The sequence below is a fragment of the Biomphalaria glabrata genome, chromosome 1 (assembly GCF_947242115.1).
Source record: "Biomphalaria glabrata chromosome 1, xgBioGlab47.1, whole genome shotgun sequence".
In the NCBI taxonomy this organism is placed as follows: Eukaryota; Metazoa; Mollusca; class Gastropoda; family Planorbidae; genus Biomphalaria; species Biomphalaria glabrata.
Window position 1 is genome coordinate 27,990,012 of NC_074711.1, and position 22,375 is coordinate 28,012,386.

At 36.0% G+C, this 22,375-nt stretch overlaps 1 protein-coding gene across 10 annotated transcripts in view; it reads right to left on the reverse strand.

Moving 5' to 3' along the window:
• LOC106070382 (zwei Ig domain protein zig-8-like) overlaps positions 1–22,375 on the reverse strand; it is a 261,583-nt gene that overhangs the window by 71,636 nt on the left and 167,572 nt on the right. For all 10 annotated transcript variants that reach the window (XM_056031109.1, XM_056031088.1, XM_056031096.1 and 7 more), the window contains one exon: positions 2,217–2,362. In XM_056031109.1, coding sequence (XP_055887084.1) covers positions 2,217–2,362 — 146 coding nt within the window. The remainder of the gene's footprint in view (positions 1–2,216; positions 2,363–22,375) is intronic.

Below are 22,375 nucleotides of genomic sequence, written 5' to 3' on the forward strand. Positions count from 1 at the left end.
ATTAAGAAGTGTATGTGAAGTCTAAAAATAATAAGAGGTTTGGTTTATGTCTTAAAACTAACGGTTTGTTAATTGAACATATTGATACATAAGAGGGACATCTGTAGAAAGACATCTCTGAAGGGAAAGAAAGCAATTAATTTACATTAACATTTTCCGTAATATAGTTTATTTACATTTATATTCTCCGTGTTGTTGTTTATTTAGGGCCAGCTCCAAAAGACAAACTCAAGAAAGGAGAAACGAAACAAAACCAACAGGCTATTAATTTGTTCAACTTTTGTTCTATGTGTTCTCATTGTGTTCTGGTCAAATATTTCTTCCATGGGACATTTCAGTTTCTAATCAAGAGATGTAGGCTTTAAATAGAACAGGCTTTGGGTTGACATTTAAAGGTAGGAATGACTAGTTCATCATATTTATTTCAAGTACTTAGAAACAAATAGGTCACCAAATTTGGAAACATGACTGATATTATGATGTCACTCCACTGGGCCATCTTCCTATCTGACTTTAGAGACTAAAGAAAGTACGTCTAATTTCCAAGTGTCTGTACTTTGAGTTAACAAAACTAAGTTCTAAAAGCCAGGGGAGAGGTAACAGTAAAATACAATCAAAAGATTGTTTAATTTCATTGGAGATAATCTACAAGAACACAATTTAAGTTGTACATTTTTCAGGTCTCTCAAGGCACATCTTCAGAGGAACTGATCGTCTTGAAGAGCTGGGGTATGAAGGGGGTCTTGCCATGTACGGAGACAGGGAAATCCCGAAGAACACTGCCATATACCTGGACCATGCTACCAGGAAGTAATCCCAGCACGGGGACTTAGTGCATGGAGACTTACACATGCATTGAATTGAAACTATTGTGTTGAGATGAGCAGACCTGTTGTTTAGAGATTAAGAGACCTTGGACTAACACTTATTTTGGTATACAACACACTTTTTAGATGCGATGTTTTCATTCTACACTATACAAACACTTCAACTACTATTTGTATTTCTATGCTGTACATTGAATACAATTATTTGTGATAAGGTTTGGCTGGTATCTTCTGATAAATTATCGGGGATCTTTTCTGATGGTTACATAGTTAACACAATTTAAATATCCTATTAAATTGTCCAGTTTTCTAAGGTGATTAGGCTTGCACTATTTACATTGTATTTGAACTAAAAAGTGAATCTGTGGCATGATGGAAGCTAAAACGATTCTCAACATATTCCAAACATTCCCCATTCCCTCGTTTCTTAGGCTAAATGAATCGTAGAACAATAAATAGAAACTCAAGCCTACAGCTGCCAGGGACGAGTCACAGCATACGTTTCGGTTGAAGAGATCTAGACAGCCAGGTATGTCAACACTGACGACCGAGCCAACTGTCACTTACATGGTCAATGCAGCAGAATGTAGAAACATTTAGAAATTACTAAAGAACTAAATTAAAGTGTTTTTTTTTAAGTTACGAAGTGCTGCACACGTTTTCAACATTGATCCAACTTTTGTTTTTCTTCAAGACGTTTTGAGAAGTAGCCTCCCCTTGCTCCACCCTTCTCCTTAACATTTGGTCATGAAAAGCTCGAAGCCAAAAGTAAGATGGCAGTTTGGCGACGTACGTCCTTGTTATACCATGCCTGGGAAATGTCAGACATGTCTGATGTATGTGTTCAGTTGAGTTTTGATAGAAGTAAGGTTTGACACGAATACGTGCTGAGTTCTCTTTGAATATGGAGACATCATCGCACTTTGAGCTTGACCAAATGGCAGCCTCCGTGTACAATAATAAATAGATCTACCCCGGGCGGGGTGAAGTGAGGAGGGACAGACACAGAAAGAAGGGGAAAAAATCACCCGCACACACACATACACATACACAAGACAAATTTAGGGAGAGGAGGAAGAAATATGTATGAGAGAGAGAGAGAGAGAGAGAGAGAGAGAGAGAGAGAGAGAGAGAGAGAGAGAGAGAGAGAGAGTTATTAAATCCTGTAGTTCCGTCTGTCAGTAAGATACACCATAAACATCTGTAGGACTGTCTGTAAGTACACGCCTATCATTAGTTGCTATATATGTCACAGAGAGAGAGATCAACATCTCTACATTCTAGACTTAACACTTGTTTATTTATAGTACCTACATGAGTGTCTACTGAGCCTGCCCCCCCCCTTCCCTCCCCCCCCCGCCCCAACTACCTGTCTAGAGATCTACTCACCTGTTTCGTGCCCAGATTTTTGACTGAACAGGGTAGCATGGCTGCGTCGCCTTCTCGCACCGTTACATTCGATGTTCCCGGGAGGAACTCTGGAACGGGAACGTGTTCCCCGAGAATATCATCGTGGACACTAGGGGCTGCCAGAGCTGAGGAGAATTAGAAAACAAAATATTAGTGAAATATATTTTATAGTGAACCTGTTTAATGCATAAGCACGCTTCACAGTAAACGTGATAGTGAAATATTAGTTATAGTGAACGTGACTGTGCATTGATATGCGTTACAGTGGACTTGATTGTCAAATACTGGGCTTAGCAGAGAAACAGATACGCTCTTATGTGAACCTGTGAGTTGGAACGCTTTACAGAGAATAAATACGCCTAGCAGTGAACTTGAATGTAAAATAATACGCTTAACGGTAAATCTGATTACAAAGTATTCTGTTTTATTGTCAAAGTAGTACGCTTTACAGCGAAACTGATTGGTGAATGATCACGCTTTACATTGAAATTAGCGATCTTTATGTTGGGCCTTATAAGTGCTTTACAGTGAAACGGATAAATTCTGTGAGGCAATGAAGTAGTACTAAAGTTTGCGTGCATCGTATAACGAACTCTCCACACACTCCTAGGTCAAGTGCGCCTCTGTTTTACACTTTTACAGTGAACACCCCACACTGCCTGGCCAAATACGAACTTGCTTTACAATGCTCCCCACACTTATAGACCAAGTACGCCCCTGCTTGAAAGTATTCCAAACACTCCCTGGCCAGGTACGCCCCTGCTTTAAAAAAACCTAAGAGATGATTCTGCACAATCGAAAACATTACTGTGTACTAGTCATTTTCTATTTAATGATTAGTAGACACTAGGCATATGCCACTGTTTTTGACATCAGACATCAACTTTTTTTGACATTTAAAATCTCAGGGCCAACTTTAATAAGAAAAACGTAGCAATTAAAATGTATTGAATTTGTGGCATGAAATAATTAGAACTACAGCAAGAGAAACAAAAAGTTGAGCTGTCACAGGACGTTACAACTGAATTATGTCAGAAGCTATTTTCTAAACATCTATATCATAACCAAACAAATTGTATATGTCTTTAACAGTTGCATTTCAAGTGTGATGATTTAGAGTTTCACTGCCGAGATTAAGTAACCCCCATCCCCCCCCGCAAACATACACATTTTCCTTATCTCCACAAATTCTATTTTGACCACTCTGAAATTATATTGTTGGATCTTAAGTGTGACGTGTGGTTTTGATAATATCCTAACAACTAATGTGTTTCAGAACACTGTCTCCAATACATATACAAACTTACAACTTTATATGTAACTTTAGCTCTTTGTTTAATCTGACTATATCTGAGAAGAGTAGACGCAAGATAGTCAATGGCAATAGTATAATGGATCCTACCCAATACGTTTTGGTCGCACTCCGTCCCCCGCCCTACACACTATATCTTGGGATCTGTTTCACGAGTCACTATGGACGCCTTGATGAGGAGTTATACTCTTAAATCTTAACAACCAAAGAAGGAATATATGTCAATCATTAGATAGATAGGGGCAAGAGGTTCTGAGCTAAGGTTTATTGTTGTTTGAAAACAATTTCGTTAGTCTTAGATCTTATGATTGAAATGTGTATCATTCGATAGAAAGACGTTAAAAAAACGTCAAAATATTCCAAGAAAAAAGCCCCTCCATAGTTCAATAACAACACACATGATCAACTCTTTGTTGTTCAAAGTATCAATTCTTTTGTTGGACACAGTTTCAACTGTTTGTTGGAAACAGTATCAACTCTATGTTGGACACACTATCAATTATTTATTGTTCTCGGTATCATCTTTGTATTGTCCAGACGATCAACTTCTAAGTTAAACAGATCACATTAATATTTTCGCAAAGCATAAATTTAAGGACGGAAAAAAGACTTTGGCCAAGAATGTTTCAAAGACCAGGGCCATCATTTGTGTTTATTAAACTAAGAAACCCACTCATATAGACCACACATTTTTTTACTATAAAATTTACTGCGTAGAATGCCATATGGCTATGTGTACTGTATATTACGCAATAAACATTGAAACTTAAGTAAGCAATGAAATCAAAATGAAGATAGGTGTGTGGACGATTTCGCAAAATATAAATATTACACTCTAATAGCGAATCTTGCAAAGGTTAAGTAAATTTCTCTACTTCTCTACTAATTAAGTAAAACATCGCTCATTAAAAACCAACACATTTCGTTGTTTGATAAGAGATAGGAGTCACGAGAATTGGCCCTCTTATAAATACTCAAAAAATTTTTTCAATATATTTTTGAGTGCTCTCCCTTCACAATGAAAAATGATGCCCCTGAACCATAATGACTCTGAATCATGTTGACCCTGAACCATGATGCCCTAAGCATTTGCTTAACAGTCTAATAGATTAGACTTACACCTGTCCAATACTTACTTCAAATCTATGTACCATTATTGCCAAGTATAAAAAAAACAAAATTTGTAAAATTCTTCTAATCTCATTTCATAGTTGGATCATTAAAATATTATTCCCTATAGCGTTACCCTGGCAACGGAATCTATTGTAAAGATGTCATAAAAAAGCCTAAATTGAAAGTTGAGAAGAGCATGTGTGTGTATGTGTGTTTTCAATCGTTTTCTGACCCAAACAATTTTTAGATACTTGAAAATCTCACAGAGATAGGATCGGATAGTTGAATTACAATGGACAAGTTTTGATGTGCACCCGTTTGTATAAAATACAAGTTTAGATATGCACCTATTAATATAAAAAGACAAAATTTAATGTGCATCCGTTTGTATAACAGAAGACAAGGTATGATGTGCACCTGTCACCTAACACAGCACTCTTGAGCTCCATAGACTCGAACCATTTTCCCTCTCTCTCTCTCATTTTTTTAAATTGAGCCGAAGAATGTACAAAACTACAAATATTTTTTTTCTTCAAGCTTTTGATTTTTGGCATTTACATTATCCGTTAGCACAGAAGACAATCATACAATAACCACCTGAGTATAATGATTTGAACCAGAATAGTGATAGTATCGCAGTCTGGACAAACAGCTCTTTAAGAGTAGGGTCATTTATATATATTGAAGAAATAAGCAAAGAAAACAGCAACAGGAAATTCTATCATAATGTGAAAAGATGAAAGTTTAAACAAAAAAACTAACAAACAGCTAATTAGACAGGCTGAGACAACAGATGAAATCATTGTATTCCCATCTATGCTGGTCATTGATCACCACAGCTAGCCAATAATTCCTAGAAGCACATAGCAAATAAATCCACTCTACATCCATTAACCCTTGCCCTACCCCCAGAAGTCGATACTGTGCGTACCAAATAACAAATGTCACTTGGAAGCATTCATTAGACGTCAGAGAGTTAACCGTACCCCGAAAGGGAAAAAAAAATCTATGTGGCCAAATATCCGAACTTAAGGAACCGGAAACTGAAATTAGACAAAGATGGATATTGGGCAATTCATTGTGTACGCAGCTTTGCCTCGATATACATTTTGACACGTTGCGACTCCATCTCTGTTTGGCTTCAGACAAATGTAGTCAGAAAGTAAATGTAGTCAGAAAGTATCAAAGTTAAAAGTGTGACTAACACAGACCCACAAGGACAGCAGACGTGATTTAGTTGACGAATTTTAAAGGCGTGTAGGTATTTAGAAACAAATCGACTCAACATTAACCACAACAATAACACCTTTTTTTTTTACTAAGCTTATGTCTAACTCCGTCTGTCTGTCTGTGTGTCTGTCTGGTACACATTTTGAGCACGTTATTTCTGCCACTTTCCATTCTGGGATCAAGTTGAAACTTTGCACAATAATTCATTGTTCCAAACGAAACATGTATCCATCAAAAAATGAAACAGTGGTAATTAATTAATATTGTTTGATATGGAAAAGGGAAACAAATCTAACTGTATTAAGATATCTAGAAGTAAATGTGTAGTTCTTCCCCTTAGATAAGATTTTTTAATAAAAGTATTTTTTATATTTTGGTTTTTATTTTTTTCCTAGAACGTAATAATAATGTGTATGTGTATGTGTGTAGTGTATTTGTGTGTGTAGTGTATTTGTGAGTGTGTAGTGTATTTGTGAGTGTGTAGTGTATTTGTGTATACGTGCATTTGTGTAGGTAAGTAAGAGTACACATATATGTCACGTGACTGTAGTTTTGTTATCTTATATAATAGCTATAACCTCAGCTTGGTGAGACTTCTGTGTCCAATGAAAAAAAGCTACATTTAAAATTGCCAAACAAAGTGACACAAATCGAACAGAGAGTGTCAGCACAATTGGACACATTGTTGATGAAATATTCATGGTAATAGGAGAGTACATAGTTGAAAGCTGTCACACAGAGTGTCACAAGGACTACGGGTGGGGCTTGGTAAGGGTTTCATTTTAGTTACTAAGACAACGTGTATTCTCAACGTTAGAAATACATCTCTAAATCATATTGTTACGTGGCAATAAAACAAAACAAGCCAAATACAAAAAAAAAATACTCTTTATACTCTATATTTAAAACAAATCTTATATTAATGTGTATCAATTAGTTTGCATCAGTCGTATAATTAAACCTGTAATAGATCTAGACTAACAAATAGACTAATAAATCTGTGCGATTAGAGGTTGTTTTTTTTTACCAATTGTTTTTGTTAAGCGCAATTTCATGCTTGTAGCTTTCTCACTACGCTATGATCCTATCACTTGTCTCACTATGCTATGATCCTATCACTTGTCTGGACTAGTTGACAAGGGGTAGGGGGAGAAAGAAGGGGGTATCTAAGTGATCGCTTTATAAAAATCTATACTATAAAGTAGAATGTGAGGTGTATGTATGTTACTTATAGACATCAAAACCGCTATACCAATCTTGATAAAACTTGGCAGGAATGTTTCTTAGGTACCAACTTAGACCTTAGTGTATGTATTGTAGCCCTAAAATAAAATTAAGACCCTAAAAAAAAATAAGTTGTCCGACTCTATTACAGCTATAGTATTTTATGGATCTAGGCCATGTCTACAATGTTGACATAGAAAAGATCGAAAGGATTTAGACCTAGATCTAATTTTTAGAAATACACTTTGCGCAGAGTTTTTTACTTTGACACATGAAAATACAAAAGAAGGTCCATTGATTTTATTACATAATAAAATTAACCTTCAATTTTGTGTTTCAAAAGCATTTTTTGAATAAATTAGTTCGTTATATCTGTGACTGCAGATTTCCTGACAAACATTCTTTCATTAGACAATACCGTAATGAATCGCTTACTAAAAATTAATTCGTTTAATTGTTTACTTTATAATCCCATCCCTAGATCTAAAACTCTAATTCAACTCTAAGATGTTAAAACTTCTCTTAGCACAGATAGTTTTATACTTTAACACATGAACATACTAATTATAGTCCATTCATTTTATATTTTGATCAAAAAAACTCTCAAATTTGGTTTTCTAAAGCATTTTTAATAGACTGCATTCGTTTACGAAAGCTGCGAAGCCGGGTTGAGATAGGCCTAGATCTATATTCATTCATGAATCGCGTACTAAAAATTATTTCGTTTAATTGTTCACTTTATAATCCCATTCATTTAACAAAGCTATCGCTCTTTTCGTTTTTAATAGATAAGAATGTATCGGCTACGGGTAAACCCATTTTCGCAAAACTAATTTTATTTTCGTAGCGAATGAGAAATAACGTAAAAGGATCATTAGCTAAGTTTAACATACATCTAAATCCAATCCACTACATTAGTAAACACAAACTTAGACCCGCAGGCCGCGGGTAATGTCAGGCTAGTGTATTTATAAACTAAAAAACCCCTGAGAGAACTGATTTCGAAACTCGAGGGCTAAAGCCTTCTCAGCCTCCTAAAGCCAATACTGTAACTACTGGGCCAGGGAGCTGCTTATGAAATAGGTTTTATAGTTATTTACAAACTTTTCTTTCTACAGACAATAAAGGGGACTAATTGTGACAGGTGGGGAAATGTGATGTGTGTTTGGCGCGTTTTATGTCTAGGGGATGATTATTTTTAATGCTATCACACCCCCACTTATCAGCATATGAATCGGGAGCAGACACGCAACGAGACAAAGCAATGAAAGATAGATACAAAAGTTAAAAATGTAGAATATTTATTTACACAAATATACATATATGAATAAAAAGGGGGAGGGTTTGCACCTATCTCTAATTGATAATAATTTAGATCATCACTCTTGCACCTATTAAGAGAGTATGTCACTTTGTCCTCTGACTTAGCTGGTATTCCTGTTGATGTCGTAGCTGGCTGTGTCCTGGCTTGAGGTTCTGCAGCTGGAGGTGGCGCTCTAGCGGATAGAGGGACGCCGGCGATATAGTTCTTGTGGAGTCTCAGTCCCAAGTTCTAGTATCTGTAGTGGGCACAGTATGGCGGGTGGCCGGATACCGTGGGCACAAGGTTACTGCGGGCAGAGCTGATCTGCCGTGGGCAGCGTAGTTGACAGGATATGTCCAGTGAGTTGCAGAGGGTTGGCGTAGCTATGACGTCTCACACAGATCTGGTCTATAGGGACGTCGCACCTAATAGCTTGGCAGGTGGGCCGTCGAATAGGCGGGCAATGCCGATAGCGCCAAGTGGTAGACTTGAGTAGATCTCAGTGGGCAAGTGCAGTGCTGAATAGCACTAAGCACAACTGCAGGTAAATAGATCGTTGATCCAATAAATAGGCAATAGGTGATTCTTGATAGCAACTAGGCAAGTGCAGCGCTGATTAGCACTAAGCACATGGATAGGCCAGTAGGCAAATAGGCAGGTAAGTAACCCGATAAATAGGCAGACACCTGAGGGAGGTTGCGGATAAATAAAGACAAGTTAGGACATGTCTCTCATACATCTTATCGATGCCCTCGACTGAGGTGCATTCGTCAGATTGGTAAAATTGCTTTAGAGCACAAGGGGGAGGTTATGACAAATGGGATTTGGAAAATAGATGGATGATAGTAGCAATATCAAAATGTACATAAAAGGGGAAATAATAACATAAAATGTACATAGAAGGGGAAATAATAATCTTAAATGAACAACACAGGTGGATAGAGAAAGAAAAGGGGGGGGGGTTTGAATTGGGCGGTGGTCAGCGACCCAGATGATTGTTTACATATGACCGTGGGTCGAGAACAATGGAGCGCGCTTGAATGGTGTGTCCGTTCAAGCGGCGCAACTCTCATTAGGGTAAAATGAGTAAAGGGGAGATAATTCAATACAGGGGAGATAACTCATATCTCCTTTCTAAGCGCAGTATTAGTGCGATAGTAAAATCATCAAGGCGATCAACCGAGATAAAGGAAATAAAATAAGGTGTACAAATATATACATGGTTGCATCAATGATCAATTGAGCAACGTAGCATTAATAGATTAATGCAATACTAAAATATATACATAGCACATGTTTATGTTTTCTACTTACGCCAGTGAGAAATACACAATGCACTAATTAAATATAAATGAACTAAGCAAAAGACACATGATAAAATCCAATGGAAATATACACAGAGCAATTAAGATGGAACTTGTGATTAAGTTCGGCTTACCACCAGGTATTCCTCTAGGAGGGAGAATAAATGATATAGTCCAGACTCGATCGACAGCGATAGAGGAGTGAAAGGGTCTGGCTTGATTTGAATCTACTTATATACAGGCCTGGAGAATGCGGGCGGACACAGGAAATGTCCTAGGCTAAGAATTATCTTACACGTGGGTGGATTTGACTCGAGGTGGGAGCCGCACCTTGGAATATCACGCGGTGTGTTGACCAGGGTAATCTCTTAGATCAAAGAGAGACGTGAGAGAAGGGGGGGGGAGAAGGATTAGCTTGCATTCAAACCAAGGTGGTGTCAACCGCGACCGTCCTTCAGACATCCGGCGGGCAAGACAAAAGAGATCGTGTGTTTACCTTTCCCCGATCAAGGGCAGATAAATGAAAGGACGCGCCTTAGCTATCTCCAAGGTGGTCATCTAAGTCTAGCCTGGAGCGGAAAAGGTGGTGCGGGTGAATGATTTAGGGGTAGGATGGACAAATAATTAAAAATAAAATAAACAAATAATGAAAAATAATAGTTAATGCTGTGATAAATTTGAGTGACTCTGACAGCGAGTTTTTGACTTGTCACACTAATTCAACTTATACCACCTGATCAATGAAGTAAAATTTGGTTCCCTTGTTCGAGATACCAAACAAAATAATTAACTGCATAAAGGTTATTAACTAATTGTTTTTTTTTAAATTGATTCTTTTGTTGGCATGTAAAAGAAATAATTGTGCAAAATGTCAGCTTGATCCGAGATTGGGTGTGGGAGAAACTTTTTACCAGACAGACAGAGTGAGTTGAAATAAGCTTTGTAAAAACAAACTAAGAACATTTTCCCATTTTCCCACTGTCTGATAACTTTTAAAGAGTTACTTTTGTCATTGTAGACAATGGGAATGTGTGGATGAAAATACTTAGTGTAACCGATCAATGAAGCCAAAGTCAGCCTTTGGGATGGCGAACAGGAGCGACCGCCTAAGTTCTTGCGCCAGAGGGAGGCCCGCAATATGGAGATTCTTTAATCATCACCTCATCAAGCAATCAAATGTACTGTATCAATACACTATCGACTGAACTACAGTGTGCTGGATGTATTTGAAAACAGTTATCCTAATTAAGGACTTCTTACTAGATATCGATGCAGATAAAATACTCTTGTAGTTTTGTAAGCCTGACACACAGAAACATACATTATGTTGTGTTTATTTTTAGATCATATACATTGATGACCTCATTTCGAATCCTACAAAACAATTCTCAGAAATAACACAAACGTATCTTGCGAATTGAACAAAAGTTTTATGAACTAATTCGTTTATATTCAAAAAGTAAAAATAAAAATAGTGTCCTTTTAATCACGGGTTAGGGTTAGGGTGCAAACGAGACTTTGTCCAAACAAAAAACTCTTAACAGTTAAAGAAAATCTTGAGCCTGTTGCTAGAATCTTTAAAAACAACGGGGGTGGGTGGGGAGGGGGTGGAAGTGAAAGCTGTTGTGTCCAGACAGGAACGTTAATAAGCTTAACGATCACTTGGCAGCTGACATCTTGACCCTGACATGCTGACCCAAAATGTCATCGACTGCCCACTCGGCTAACATGGCTGATATTAACAAAAGAGCTTCTTCTTTAATGACAGCTGTCAACTGCATTCTGCCAGCATAGCGTTAGAATATCAAAACTATATAGTGCCATGCATACAGTGAAGATTTACACACACTATTTCAATGAAGTTTTTGAACTTTTTACATTGTACCAAGACCAAAACTGAGAAGCTTAAATAGTAACCAAGTCTTCATTCAGCTCTTCACGTGATACAACTATTAGAAGTAAAAGCTCCCTAAACCCAAGTCTTCATTCAGCTCTTCACGTGATACAACTATTAGAAGTAAAAGCACCCTAAACCCAAGTCTTCATTCAGCTCTTCACGTGATACAACTATTAGAAGTAAAAGCACCCTAAACCCAAGTCTTCATTCAGCTCTTCACGTGATACAACTATTAGAAGTAAAAGCACCCTAAACCCAAGTCTTCATTCAGCTCTTCACGCGATACAACTATTAGAAGTAAAAGCACCCTAAACCCAAGTCTTCATTCAGCTCTTCACGTGATACAACTATTAGAAGTAAAAGCACCCTAAACCCAAGTCTTCATTCAGCTCTTCACGTGATACAACTATTAGAAATAAAAGCACCCTAAACCCAAGTCTTCATTCAGCTCTTCACGTGATACAACTATTAGAAGTAAAAGCACCCTAAACCCAAGACAACATATTTTATTTTACCCAGATATTGTAATGTCATCGACTGCCCACTTAGCTCTTCACGTGATACAACTATTAGAAGTAAAAGCACCCTAAACCCAAGTCTTCATTCAGCTCTTCACGTGATACAACTAATAGAAGTAAAAGCACCCTAAACCCAAGTCTTCATTCAGCTCTTCACGTGATACAACTATTAGAAGTAAAAGCACCCTAAACCCAAGTCTTCATTCAGCTCTTCACGTGAAAACAACTATTAGAAGTAAAAGCACCCTAAACCCAAGTCTTCATTCAGCTCTTCACGTGATACAACTATTAGAAGTAAAAGCACCCTAAACCCAAGACAACATATTTTATTTTACCCAGATATTGTAATAGGCCGGAACAAAAACGTAACGCCAAAAAGAATTTCTCTATAACTTGATCTGTCCGTCACGTTGTCTTCTGTCACGTTGCCCTGTCTTGTTGTCTTCTGTCACGTTGCCCTGTCCCGTTGTCTTCTGTCACGTTGCCCTGTCCCGGTGTCTTCTGTCACGTTGCACTGTCCCGTTGGCTTCTGTCTACAGAAGCTAATGTTAATAGGATCACTGTCACACCAATATCGTTGGTCTAGCGGGTATCATGCTGATCTATCAACAGTTCGAATATCTAATCAATCAACGTCTAGTTATTTTCTCCGTAAATGTTACAATGGAATATGAAAGTCTTTTCATTTGAATATTTTAATAACTAAAATAATTCAAAATTTATACAATACATAAATAAAAATATTTACTTTACAAACCAAAACAAAAACGTCAATAGTTAGCTTAAATAAAAGTGCGTTATATATATAATATATATCTATATGTGCATAATATATCAATTGTATATTTTTCTTTATTAACATAAGCAAGGTGTTTTTTTATGTCCATCATTTTTCAAATGATCACATTACAAACTGGCCATAGAATATAGCCAGACGAGACATGACAAAAAAACATGTCGGATCAATGTTGATTACTTTGGAGGCACACGTTCCTTTTTGTTTTGAAACAGACTTGCACAATGATTATTTTTCATTATGTTTTGATGACTTAAAAGCCACGCTAATGTAATGTATTTTTATCTTCTCCAATGTTCAAACATATTTTTAGTGTCATAGGCCAATTTATAAAATAATGCTATAAGCACGGGTTGAGCTAACACTGAATATAACAGAGTTTTTTTTATTTTTAATGTTAATGACAAGTTATTTTCGAAGCCAATAGGAACCCACGCTGTGAGCTCGGGTTAGATTTATTTTGGGCATAGCATCGACAGCTGTTTTAAAAAGAAAAGGAATGATTTAAACGCCACAACGGGCGACAAATATCACTGTGTTCGTTTTTCTAGTTCAGTGAGGCCTAATATTGCATTTATAGAGCGAAATAGTAAAACCGCATTATTTTTAACTGAAAATAAAAACTTTCCAAAAGTGGCCAGATAAATGTCGAGATAGAGATCAATGTTTTCACATGGAAAAACTCCACACACGTGTCTCGGCACCCACGCAAACCTCTTCTTAAAAGAAAACTTCCTCTTTAAAAGGTAACCACGTACAAATTCGTTTTTTTTTTAAAAGCATCAAATGAAAAAAAAAGGGAGGTAAAAATCTTTTCTGGGCAGACGAGGACCAAAATCTGAGTTGAAAGCATTTTGTACAATAGGAAAATAACACCTTCGCTTTTTGGACTCGCTAATACAAAAACGCTGTTTTCCCGCCAAACAGCTCTTGCGAATCAATATCACTCTAGGAAGTGACATTCTATAGGCCTGGCTGAGGTCTCAAGGAGAGAAAAATCTTTGCTGGGGGGAACAACCCAAGACTGGGTACCGCATTAATGGCGGGAGTGGTACAGGAGCAGAAGTAACCCAGACCACACATTGCTTGCTCCATTCAAAGCAGACGAGATACTCGGCGTATCCATTGAGTTTGGGCCGTGAGAGCGTGCGTGATAAGTGGCTACCAGCAGACTTAGAACTATCGTCTGCTTCTGCTGATAGGTCGAGGGAAACAGAACTATTTCCAACGGGTACAATAAAGATGATTTAAGAGAACGGAAACACCGGAAATTGACATTAACGTCAAGAAAACTGACCTGCCCCACTAATGAATAGGCCCACATGCTCCACTAATGAATAGGCCCACATTTCACTTTCATTGTTTTTGTTCTAACGATTAGACCGGATTAGACATACAACTTAAAAAAAAAAATAAAACATTACAGATTCTGTTTTGCAATTAAAATGAGTGTCATCTCTGTCGCCTGAATCTAAACCTTGAGATGCTTATTTTGTGTGTGTGTGTAATTGTAGAGACAAGAAGTATTTATTTTTAGTTCTGTTGTTTTCTTCATTTCAAACATTACGCCATTCAATCAGTACAAACCATGACATCCAGACAGCAGCGAGAAACGTAGTTGAGAATTTGTATAAACCATCCAAATGTTAGAACTAATCATTTATCTACATTGTGAAATATCGGAGCTAATAAGTTATCTTAAGTCCGAGATTTCAGAACTAATCTGTTATTTAATAATTTATACATAGTTCGAAATATCAGAAATAATAATTTATATATAGTCCGAAATATCGGATCTAATACTTTTTATATAGTCAGAAATATCAGAACTAATAATCTATCATTTATCCGAGATTTCAAACTCATTTTCAATATGGTTTTTGTACATTAATTGAAACAACTTGCAGCTCAAGTCTAATATATTAAACATAACTGTTGCTTGTAGGTTGTTAAAAGTCTATTAACTAACCAACATTAAAACAGAAAATAAATTTCATAGTAAAGAAAATCCTCATTTAGGATTGTCTCCTTGTTCTTTGTGTTCAGGTGGTCACCTAGCAATAGATTTGCGTTGATTAATTTCTAGTCATGGAGATATTTTAAAATCAATTCTACTATTAGTCTATATTTATTGATAGATAAAAAGAGAGTTTTTCTCAACCTCAGACGCATTCATTTTAATTGATGTGTTCTGTAATTGTTCAATTTTGAACAAGCAGGGTGTAAGTTGGTTGAGGATTGGGTAAGAGGCCTGAAAGAAAAGAAAGAGAAGGAGAGAGAGACAGAGAGAGACAGGACAGAGGAGAGAGACACAGAGAAAAAGACATAAAGAGAAAGAGAGACAGAGAGGCGCGAGAGACAGAGAGAGGACAGAAAGAAAGAGAGATAGAGAGACAGAGAGAAAATATGTAGTTGTGTTCGGGACACAACTCATGTCCAACTTTATGATTACATGTTCTCTTTATTTCTACAGTATTTCATTTCATTTCCTATCTACAAAAGTTCATTTCTATTATAAAGTTTTTCTTTAACACAAATAGCAAGGTTATAAAGACAGTTTGTGGGGAAACACAAACTGAAAATCGGTCCCCGAAGTGGTCTACCTAGAGTCTTCACCAGGATTCCAACACAAAACTTCTGGTTCCAAGTGCCTTACCACTCAGCAACAGCATCTCCATATATTCATTTAGCGTACACTTTTATTTTTTTAAATAATAATTATTAACCTTATCCATACATTCAAAATTAATAAACATGTTACATGTAATAAAGAGAAACTAAAAAAGATTTATTTTTTCTTACAGAATTAGATAAATTGGCAACACGAAAAACAAATTCTTGAACTATTTTAGTGAGCTAGCTAGAAATGACTTGAAAGACTTGGAGTAGGTCTTCTTGGACCAGATATTCCCCTCGCAAAATAAAAAATGAATATCTCCATTGTCATTTGTCATAAAAACTAGACATAGATCTAGCTAGATCTAGACCTAGTTTTAGATCTAAATCTACATTTAAGATCTAAGTCTAGGTCTAGATCTAAGTCTAGGTCTAGAACTAGATTTAAGTCTAGGTCTAGAACTAGATCTAAGTCTAGATCTAGAAATAGATCTAAATCTAAGTCTAGTCTAGAATTAGATCTAATTCTAGATGTAGATCTAGAACTAGATATAGAATCTACTATATCTAGACTAGAACTCGCATGAATTTACACGTTTAATCTTAAAATTGCTAGACCTAAGCCAATGTTATGATCATGAATAGTAGGCCTTTTGTTACCGGTAATGGCTTTACCAATGGTGTACTATGCCGTTCGTATCCGATTCATTTCTTTATGTGATACTATTGTTTACATAATAAATAAATCTGCACCCATAAGCTGTCAGAAGATATGTTATTGCCTTAATAATTAAAATTTTGTTCAAATTATTTAAACATTTATTAAAAATATATCTAGATCTGGGCTCTATTTAGTCTTATTTTGACTGTCAAGTGTAGGCGCCTATAGCCTGATGAGGATATGTCAAAACTGCGCTCTATAAAAGTAGTTTGTAATTTTTGAAACTTATAACTAAAACGAAGTTCGTATCAAAATTCTTTTTTAAAACAACATTTGAATCAGTATTCTATTCAATGAGTTAGTTAATAAATGGAAAATATATTTTATAATGAACCATTGACACTTTTACCTTTAGAACCTTAGATGCAATTTTTTTTACCAATGCGCGAATCTATGAATGAAGCTTAAGTTATTAATGAAGAAGTCCATGACCTTTTAAAAAAAAGTTACCTCCCTGAAGTTTTTCATTGAAAAGTGTAATTTTCTGAAAAATCTGCTTGCATATGTAATTTTAAAAATTAGATGGTTCACTTTCGGAAAAGAAAAAAAGTAGCCGTTTGCATCAGAACTTTGAATGATCTAAAATATTTTGATGTCCAATTTTCATTTTCTTATTTAGTTTCTGAGATATAAACGGGACGGACGTACAGACGGTCAGATGGATAGACAGGCCACACAAAACTAATAGCGTCTTTTCCCCTTTCGGGGGCAGCTAAAAAATGTATAAAAATTGAAAACAGAAAGAATAGTCAATGTTCTTGGTATTCATTGGACTCATCTGAAATGCACATAAATGACACAGACGATAGCTGTGATTTACATCAGCTTGACGCTGTTTCAGAAACAAATTGTCAGTCATTGCAGCCGCGGATGTGCTTGTGTTTCTAACATCAGACTAAGTCACAAATTTTCTCTGATATTTATAAACAATTAAACAAAACGCAGAGGTGTCCCGTGTGGGAGGGAGAAACGCCGGCGAATTGGCTACTCTGAGCATGCACTATGTCACCACTTAAAACAGGTGTTTAGTACACATGCACTTTATACAGAGTTTTAGGAAGAAAAGTTAATTTACCAACACTCTACCATGGAAAGAAAATAAACATAATAACTTGGAGAAAGCAATCTTTTACCCGGCTCTGGCAATCTTTGATCGTGTATTAGAACAATGGACATGGGATTATCTAAGTGGATAGGAGAATAATAAAAACTATAATAACATATGACCACCTAATATATAACTGAATAGAATCTTAATACCAATACTTATCACCAGACATGCTTGGATCTAGCTACTACTTCCATTTTGTATGAAAAAAACAACAAGAAAGTAGAGCTCAACGCATGACATTTACGTTTTATTAAAATAAAAACAGCAATAGCTATTTTCATAGCAGTATTAGAAACTTCAAGTTTTCAAACCACTGAAAATGTAAAATAAACAAAAATGGTCTGATGTATGGAATTTCAATAAAATCCTAAAACCCAATGCGATAGTGTGGACATGATATGTACTTCATATGAGTCTTGCCAACAGAGAACTGGCACATTATTAGAAATTCCTCTGTGGGTTGTATTAACGAGACCAAAATGGAATCCCCCACCCGCCCCCATTTTAAGTAATAAAGATCCTGGCAGTGCCAGAGAATATGGTTAGTGGCTCACTATAGTTGATATAAACACTTGACATGTAACTTTTGAGTGAATCTGGTGTGAATGTATATTTTGTTTTCTATAGTTATAATGATGATGTTTTTTTTATTCATGCACAAATTGTAAGACAAATCTAATGGATAATACTGATTATTAATTATTATTATTATTATTATTATTATTATTATTATTATTACAAAGCATATATCAACTCACTCTGTCTGGTAAAAAGTTTGTACACGTTATTTCTCCAACACCCAATCTCGGATCAAGCTGAAATTTTGCATAATTATTTCTTTTAACCGATAACACAAGAATCAATAAAATAAATTAACCATTTAGTTTATTAACTATTGGTAATTAGTTATTTTGTTTGGTATCTCGAGCAAGGGAAAGAAATAGTACTACACTGAAGTGGTGGTATAAGCTGAATAAATCCCCTTTATAGGTCGTCGTCTGAGGCTTAGTGACCACCAAATGAAATAAGACGAGACTATAGAAACAATAGATAAATATACAAAGAAATTCAATATCACAGGGAGTAAGAACAAATTCCTCTACACTCTAGACTTTGGACAATACAAAATCACTAGTAAACAATTTCACAAAATTGCCATTAACGGTTTTATTATATTCATTCAATGCCAGGCCTTACGCATGTCAATAGAATGTAAATAGAATATTGTAATCAATGTACAAATAAAACCTTGATGAACTCCCGATCGTCCGAGTATTGCATTATAATGAACATATATATTAGCATAGTGCGAGTATAATTTATAGTACATCTAGATTGTCTGTATCTGTGTAAACACATTTTATTGTGTTTTTTTTCCTTTTATTAATGAACTCAATAGCGATGCAACAACACCTGATATCAGGACACATGATAGCACTTGATTAATTAAACCACAAAGACTTAATTTTTTTTATCCATTTTTCTAATGATGTGTATTACAGTCCTTCAACTATCTAGAGTGCAATCTGTTTGGAGCCTTTGACCAGCATTTAGAGTTTCAAAATGGGTGATACCCTAAATACATGTACTTTTAATTGGAGATTTTCACAATGAACTAAACAATATCAAGGACGCTAAATTGAACCTCAATGTTGCCAACTAAATACAAAACAAATGAGCTGAAATTCAAAGTGTGTTCTAGTAATGAATGCGCTAGCCTACATTTAATTTTTAAACCATATCTGGCTGATGCACGTCCCTCTCGTAATAGTTCCCCCATAAGTACATTACTTGATGCTTCAGAAGAAAGAAATTGTGACTAAAAAGTAAAAAGTGCACTCAAAATTATTTAAACTTAAAAAACAACATAGCGTATCAACACTTTATTCTCTAGACCGGAGACACCCAAAAGCTTGCTATTTAACCTTGTACTGCCATGTAGAAACAGTCAATAGTGTTACTGTAACCAAACAGGCGATTTCAACAATATTTTGGTATAATATCTACATAAAGAGAATAATATTTTTTTTTAGGGGATTTCTCGAAAAAGTGAGCGATGAAGAGTTACAGAGACTGTTTACTTGTCGACTTCGTTGTTTTGAGCCGCGGATGGATACATTATGACAAGTAGATCTACTGGTGCCGTTGCCCACACAGTAATGGCGGTCATTACCTCTGGTGCTGCCATCTATAACTGTCTTAAGTCATACATGTCACCTTGACTCGTACCCTCCATTTTATCTTCTCCACATCGTGGGCTGTCATAATTCACATTCCCTGTCAAGAACGCAGTCAAATATTTCTACGGACATGACGAATGGAAATAAAATGCCCCGAGTGATGAAGTTAGCCCATTTTCTCTTGACATGGAATGCAGAAACTTTTTTTTAGCTTTACAAACATACATATCGTTATGAGTAGAATTAAATTGTATCAACACTATATCTGTATATACAATGACTATTTGCTTTTGTGTACATTATCTACATGTTATATACGTAATAATTTCAGTTTGTTTTTTTATGAATATTATTTCTCTTGGAATGTCTCTTTCTCTTTCACATCAGTATATAACTACAAACATATCACCAACTTTTAACGATCACAGGTGACCTTAACAATACGCGGGGCCCAAGACGAGAGTCATATCAGGGTCACGAATATACGATGGGCTGGCGGTAACAAGATATTCTCTTTTTCGCGGGGCCCCCTAAGGCTAGGGGCGGTTGACCCATTCGCCATCCCTAAGGCCACCTCTGTTACTTATATCCACAAATCACTAGATTGGCAATTGTTATAGTATGCTTGAAATATTAGTATATTAGTAGTAGAATTAGTAGTATGTTATATGTGTAACTAACATACAGTATTCTATCTCAAATATATTGTATTATACCCAAAGATTTACCTCAAGGCGTTCACACTATTATAAATATCAGAATATGTTAAAAAAGAATAATGTTAAAAAGAGTACTTCACTAAATATGTATTCAAATAATTCTTAACGTCTGCTCATAGCTTCAGAATGTAAGAGAGTGATTTCCATTCTCTAGTGTCGAACCTACATTTTAAGTTTTCATAAAGGCCACTACAATATTGATTTAAAGAAAATTTTTGTGGAAAGACGAATTAAATTATTTAGATTAAGCCTAGATCTCTAGTTCTTGGTTTACATTTTTTATTTACTTCCATCAACAGTTCTGTGCTACCTCCGTTTGTACATTGTAACCGACGTATCGCTTCTGTCAAATAATGCTCTACAAATTCTTAATGTGTAGTTTATGGTTACAACAAACTATCGACCAGTCACTAAGTTACCACCTGTAGCCCTCACATTGACTTACTATGATCTTTTATCACTAAAGTTATTGATATTTTATGCCGATATGGAAGTTTTTGATGCTATCATTAGTAATCACTGTCTTGTCTTTCACCATACGTCTGTGTGCATACATACATATGTCATTATCTACAGAATGAGATATAGCAAGATCTCTTATATTGTCATAAATAAATTACATACAGCCAAACAAGTGTACATCTAGCTGCATATTTTGTTGGTCAACAAACAAAAATTGGGCAACCGTTGGGGCTAAATGGGAGTTAATGAAACAGTTTACACGGAACGAAGTTCTCCCAGAGGGGAAATAACCGCACACACTCTACGGATTTAACAGAGCGATAGAGAGGCAATGTTTTTAATCTCCGTCATTAATCGCGAATGTTAGCTTGCCTGTTTGGCTGTGTAGTCTGGCGGTTAATGACGCTAACACAATATTAGCTAATGATTGGTGCCATCACGGGAACAGGACATTGCACATTAGTGTTGGCATCCGACATTGGCTGGCCAGAACAGATACACTACTGATGGGATGTAAGGTTCGGGGTTTTATTCCGTCCATTGTATTACTTCATTAGTGCTAACTTTGAAGTGCCAGGGCTCACGAATGTGTTGTGATGATGTCGTTATGTAGAGATGGCCAGCTGTGATTCAACGATAACTGGGAGGCTATAATGACAAAGAAATAATTGCTGTTTTCAAGGTTAGCACAAGAGATAATAAAGGTGGTGCAGATTCCGTGCAAAGCAATTAGCATCACTTAGTAACGTTTAGCCTTTTTTATTAGGCGATCTATTAATTGAGAGTTTAAATGTAGGTGCACTTTACTCACTCTCAAGCTATCACACACTAACCATCATACACTAACCATCATACACTAACCATCATACGCTAGCCATCATACACTAACCATCACACACTAACCATCACACACTAACCATCATACAGTAACCATCACACAATAACCATCATACACTAACCATCACACAATAACCATCAAACAATTACCATCACACAATAACCATCATACACTAACCATCATACGCTAACCATCACACAGTAATCATCATACGCTAACCATCACACAGTAATCATCATACGCTAACCATCACACACTAACCATCACACGCTAACCATCATACACTAACCATCATACAGTAACCATCACACAATAACCATCATACACTTACCATCATACACTAACCATCACACACTAACCATCACACAATAACCATCAAACACTTACCATCACACAATAACCATCATACACTAACCATCATACGCTAACCATCACACAGTAACCATCATGCACTAACCATCATACTATAATTATCAGACTTAACCAATACACATTATCCATCACACACTATAAACTAACCATAACCAAAAAATTCTATTTCTAACAACCACGCAAAAAATCAAAATTTAATTCTGACACACTAACAATTTTCCTATTATAAAACTATAATTAGAAAAGTCTGGAGATCAAACTGTAAACTATTTTTACATAAGTCTAAGCATGAACAAGATGATAGCATCACGTATTCTACAATTAAAACATACATTTTATTTTTTTTTCCATGTTATTTTTTTCGACCATTACTCGAACCGTAACTTATCATTCATCAACTCAGCATTATCTCCGCGACCTGT